This window comes from Mus pahari, chromosome 1, assembly GCF_900095145.1.
Source record: "Mus pahari chromosome 1, PAHARI_EIJ_v1.1, whole genome shotgun sequence".
NCBI lineage: Eukaryota > Metazoa > Chordata > Mammalia > Rodentia > Muridae > Mus > Mus pahari.
The window spans coordinates 69,431,606-69,436,794 of NC_034590.1; the positions used below are offsets into that span (position 1 = coordinate 69,431,606).

At 36.8% G+C, this 5,189-nt stretch overlaps 1 protein-coding gene across 12 annotated transcripts in view; it reads right to left on the bottom strand.

Moving 5' to 3' along the window:
* Emsy (EMSY transcriptional repressor, BRCA2 interacting) overlaps positions 1-5,189 on the bottom strand; it is a 70,366-nt gene that overhangs the window by 41,408 nt on the left and 23,769 nt on the right. For all 12 annotated transcript variants that reach the window (XM_029532225.1, XM_029532281.1, XM_029532195.1 and 9 more), the window contains one exon: positions 604-880. In XM_029532225.1, the coding sequence (XP_029388085.1) occupies positions 604-880 (277 nt within the window). The remainder of the gene's footprint in view (positions 1-603; positions 881-5,189) is intronic.

Below are 5,189 nucleotides of genomic sequence, written 5' to 3' on the forward strand. Positions count from 1 at the left end.
AAAAACCAAAAAAAAAAAAAAAAAAAACCAAAAAAAAAAAAGAAACAGTTACCTAAAAATAAACTAATTTCATATACACACAAACACACCAACTCACGCCTCTATGATACCAGCACCATACTTAATACAAAATTACAAATTCTCCTTTCCAAACATTAGAGCACATGGACAATATGCTGCTAATCTTTATCTAAGGAAAAGCTTAAATCTGTATATATTTGCTTCCACATTTACCAATGGAAGAGCTTAGAAAGTAATGGGGGTTAGGGAAGAGGAGGACAGGGCGAGGTGTGGGAGTTACAGACAGGAAAATTGCTAACATTTCACATCCTCAAGCTAAGAAAGGGTGAGCAGGTCACTAACCTAACAGCAGAGATCCTCAACCCCAAGACAGGAAGACAGCCAGAGAGCCAGCCAGCCAGCCAGCCAGCCAGCCAGCCAGCCACACACACACACACACACACACACACACTCATTCTCTCTCTGTCTCTCTCTGTCTCTCTCTCTCTCTCTCTCTCTTTTTTTCCACCCACCCCGCCCCCCTCAGTTGTCTTCAAAACTCTTTCAAACAGGGGCAGAATTAGCTGGTGGCTCATCACTCACCTTGTGCTACTGTTGACATGACCACAGACGGTGTGGAAGATACCACTGCTGTTACTGCAACTGTACTAGAAATAGGTGATGACGTAGAACTGCTGTTGCCATTGCTGCTACTGGTGACCAGAGAGGCCTGGGACGCAGTTATAACAACAGGTGGCTTCTGAGTCGTGGAGGCAATGACTGATGTTGGTACAAGCTTAGTGACTGCTGCATAGTTATGGGATTTGGAGAGAATGTTGGGCACGAAGGTTGAACTTGGTGATGTGGTCACTATAATAACCTAAAGGAAGAAAAATAAATTATTTCCATGTACCTACTCTATACTGTCAGTACATTTAAGTTCATATACAATTCAAAACAATTGTAAATTGTTTCTGCAATATGAAAAACAATTCAACAGAGAAAATATACAATTAACTAAAAGTTTATAAATCCTTTCCTTTACCAGCAAGTATCTAAAGCCACTAATTTCCAGCAGGTACTTTAAGAGGTGGTGTTCAGTGTTGTGCACGACGTAGCCCCGCAAGCGCCAGCACACCGCACACCACTTAGAGGGTAATGCCTCACATGGGACAGTAACCTGAACACCCGCTACTTGTAAATACTTACTGAACACCTACTACGTTCCAGGCATGGTTCTAGATGCTGAGGATAGAAGAATAAACAAAACTTACTTGTACAGAGTTTGCATTTTAGTACAGATAGAGAAATAAGCATACAGAACACACAGGCACAAATGAAAGAGACAATAAACCAGAGTAAAGATAAAGAGGATGATGATAGTGTTAGTTTTGTTTGTTTTTTAAATAAAGTACTCAGTGAAGATTTCTCTGTAAAGTGATATTTGAGTAGAAACCAGAATGAGGTGAGGGTGTTAACACCTAGAAGGACACTTGGTGACATGGGGAGTAGAAAACAAAGGTCCCAAGGCAAAAGCAACATTGTTATACTCAAGAAGCTTGAAAAGATCTCAGGGACAAATTGGCATGTGTAAGACACACAACTTCTGAGAAGTAACAGAGAACTGGATGTAGTCCCAATACCTTGTGCTCTTTCATACGATGTGACACAAATAGTACCACTTCTCTGTGACCTTCCTCCATAAAACTCATAACCCTAATCTACAACAACAAACAAATTCTAGGAATGGGGTATCTTATTAAAACACCTGACTTATCAAAGTTATCAAAGACAGGAAAATCTGAAAAATGTTCACACTGAAAGATATTTAAGGAGATAGGACAGGGAAATAGAATGTGGCATCCTAGGTGAGAATCCTGGAACTGAAAAAGACAGTAAGTAAAACCCAAGGAAATCCAGGAAAAGAGGTGTGAAGAATGCAACTTTTATAAATTTTCTGTAAATCTACAGTATCTATCTGCTAATTTGAAGCTACAGTAGGGCAGTGAGAGTAGTTACAGATAAATTAAGAAGTTCTCAGGAGCCAGCAGAAATGTAATGGCTGATGTGTCCGTAAGAGCTGTTAGTTACATCTTATATACAGGTGAGCTAGGAGGATGTGCTCCTAGCCTGGTACAGAGAACAGATATAAAATAAGAGAAGTCAAGGCTTAGGCAGTAAGGCTGAGAAACTGTAGTGAGCTCTGGGCATTTCAGAGCGAACGGCACTGAATAAAAGACCTCTGGCAAGCATCACCCAACGTCCTGAAAAAAATAAGAAAGTACAGAAAGCCTACAGCAAAGAGGGTCAAAAGCAAAAGCTGGGTCAAATATGAAAGCCAAGCGAACGTAAATGGATCTCATATTAAGAATAATAAGAAGCCATGGAAAGACTTTAGCACAGAAACAAGATGTACTATCTGTTTTAAAAGACCATTCTACTTGCCATGAAGTGACAGGCAAGAGTGGAAGCTATTACAGCAGGCCAGAAAACAAGTGACAGCAGTGTCTTGGGCTGGGATGTTAGCAAAACTAAAGATAAGTAATCAGATTTTAATTATTCTGACAAGCAGAGAATCTAAAACTTGATAAATGATAACTGCAGGGTTCCTACAACAGACCAAGAAGAGCTCCCAGAGCTGATATGTACGTCGTTATTTAATTGTCCTAAATCCCATGACACAAGTGCTATTATTCCCATTTCACAGTAGAGAACACAAACATTACTTAGGCTTTGGAAGTATGTATCACAGTTTTGTTTAGGGCTAAGTGAGCAGAGCTGGAGTGATACCCAGTTCTTTCACTAAAATTATTTGTGCCTAGGACAGAACAAATTGGTTTGGGAAAAGTTAAGGAAGAAATTCTTTTTTGTTTTACACTGGCCCTAAAGAAAGTCTGAAGTCAAATCAGTCAAAATTTTTCTTAATGAATTTATATTCTGTATCTACATCAAGGAAACTTTAACTATACTGTTAGTACATATTTTCAACATAACAAAGCATTACAGGCGTTAGTACTTGCCCATTACTTTAAGGAGTCTGTTGTTTTAACAATCGATACATGTCTTGACCAGTAGACATCTGTAGAGAGTTGGTCAGTATAATCACAACCAGGCTGGATTAGCCAACAATATGCAATATTATTGAAAACAAGAAACTATTATACAAACTGAAATGTGGACCAATATGTTAAGAGGGTTATAAGTTTCAGAGTCAAACAAGCCTGTACTTAGACCATCTTGCCTCCACCACTTTCAAATGGCAGGCCCCTGGACATGTGAAAACCTCAAGGCTTCAATTTATTTCTTTTATAAAATAGAGATAATAATTCTGACCTTACAAAATCATTACAAGGATTAGATGACATAATCATGTGATGCATCTACTAGGCACATAGCAGGTGGTCAATACCTGACAGTTAACAAATAGTACTTACTAGCAGTTTACTATTCCTATTTACTGTTAGATGGATAGGAATGAAGCATTACAGATCACTTCTATACAGAAAAGATATTCAATACACTCTATTTGTTTCATTAGAAACGTTTTCTTTCCTTCTAATTCTGTTATCACTGAGTATACAAAGAACTCCTGGCTACCACACCCAAACTAAATAGTGTACTAAACTGGGTTTGACTTTTGTCACTCCTGCACCAATAGTCACAGCTTCCCAGAGGCCCAATGCTGATGACTGCAGTACAAAGAGGACTCACTAGGCTTGCCAGGAAAGCAATCGCAAGCAGCAGTTAATAAGCGGAAGGGAAAGGGAAATGTGCACAGTTCAAATATTTGAAATTCCAGAATGAGAGTATGGAGATGGGGTTTTAACATTAAGAAAAGAATAAATCTAGGGTCTTTAGGACCACATTCTAGATTATAGATAAAAATGATAAAACATAGTTTGAGATTTCAGTACACAAATGACTTTCTGATCTGTAAAGGGATTTTGCAAACTAGAGATCTATCCGAGAAATTGCTTATACTTTAAAGTTGTTTGAAAACAAAATAAAACAAGAAAGGAGATAAAAAGACTTTGAAGTCAAGTGAATCACACTGTTTATTCAGGCCATAATTCACATTACTGACCTTCTAGCATTCACAAAAATTCCTTAAGAGTGCTGGGGCTTGCACCCTAAGGACAAAATGAAAAATATCAATCAAGCACATGAAAGCATGAAGCTATATTCTGTTGTTCTGCTTCTATGAGTGCCATACCAGTGTTGTTTTAAGTGAGGCATGTTGACATACATAGAAATGTATCTATGCTAAAAATGCATAACCTATTTACATGTGAATATTGTTTATAAAATCAGAAACAATTACTTAATGTAAAGCCACTTTACCTACAATAATTAACTGCTAAGTTGACTTAAATACAAATTGTGAGAAATCCAAGGTAAATAAAATTATGACAATGGCCTTGGATAAAAATATATTTTAATCCAATTACCCAGCAAACAGACAACAAAACATGGAAAATGTCTTTAATAGTCCTAACCATAACCTAGTTGTCAAAAAATCTTTTAAAAATAGATGGCAGAGAAAAAAAAATGAAGAGAAGACAATTTTATAACTGGAACATAGCAGCTGCTCAGTAATTATGTGTGGAATGAGTTCTTTTTTCTCCACTTAAATATTTATTCTCACCTCAAAATCCTGAAGGTAGAAACAAGAGTTGGTAAAGAAAAAAAACAAAAAACAAAGCATTCAGATTTCACTTATAGGGAACCCTATATATTACAATTTTATATAAGTCTACCAAAGAAAAACTGAAAGTTAATGATGTTAGGTGACACTTATTAAACATCAATGAATAATCTCATCTAACTCTGGTAACTTAAGAAATATATTATTACTTTTGTCTTAAAAGGAAATAGATGATTAGAAGACAATTATCAGAGGGTCAGTGACACAGTTCTATGGGAAAGTGCTTTAACATGACCAGATAGTTACTGGAGCTAGATCTATTTATGTGTGTGTTGATTGTTCAATTATTTATTTATTTTTTTTATGGGTATTTTGTTCTCTATTCTGAGGAGGAATGAATTATCCACCCATTGGTCTTCCTTCTTTTTGGTTTTCTTGTATTTTGCAAATTGTATCTTGGGTATTCTAAGTTTCTGGGCTAATATCCACTTATCAGTGAATACATATTTAGTGACTTCTTTTGTGATTGGGTTACCTCACTAAG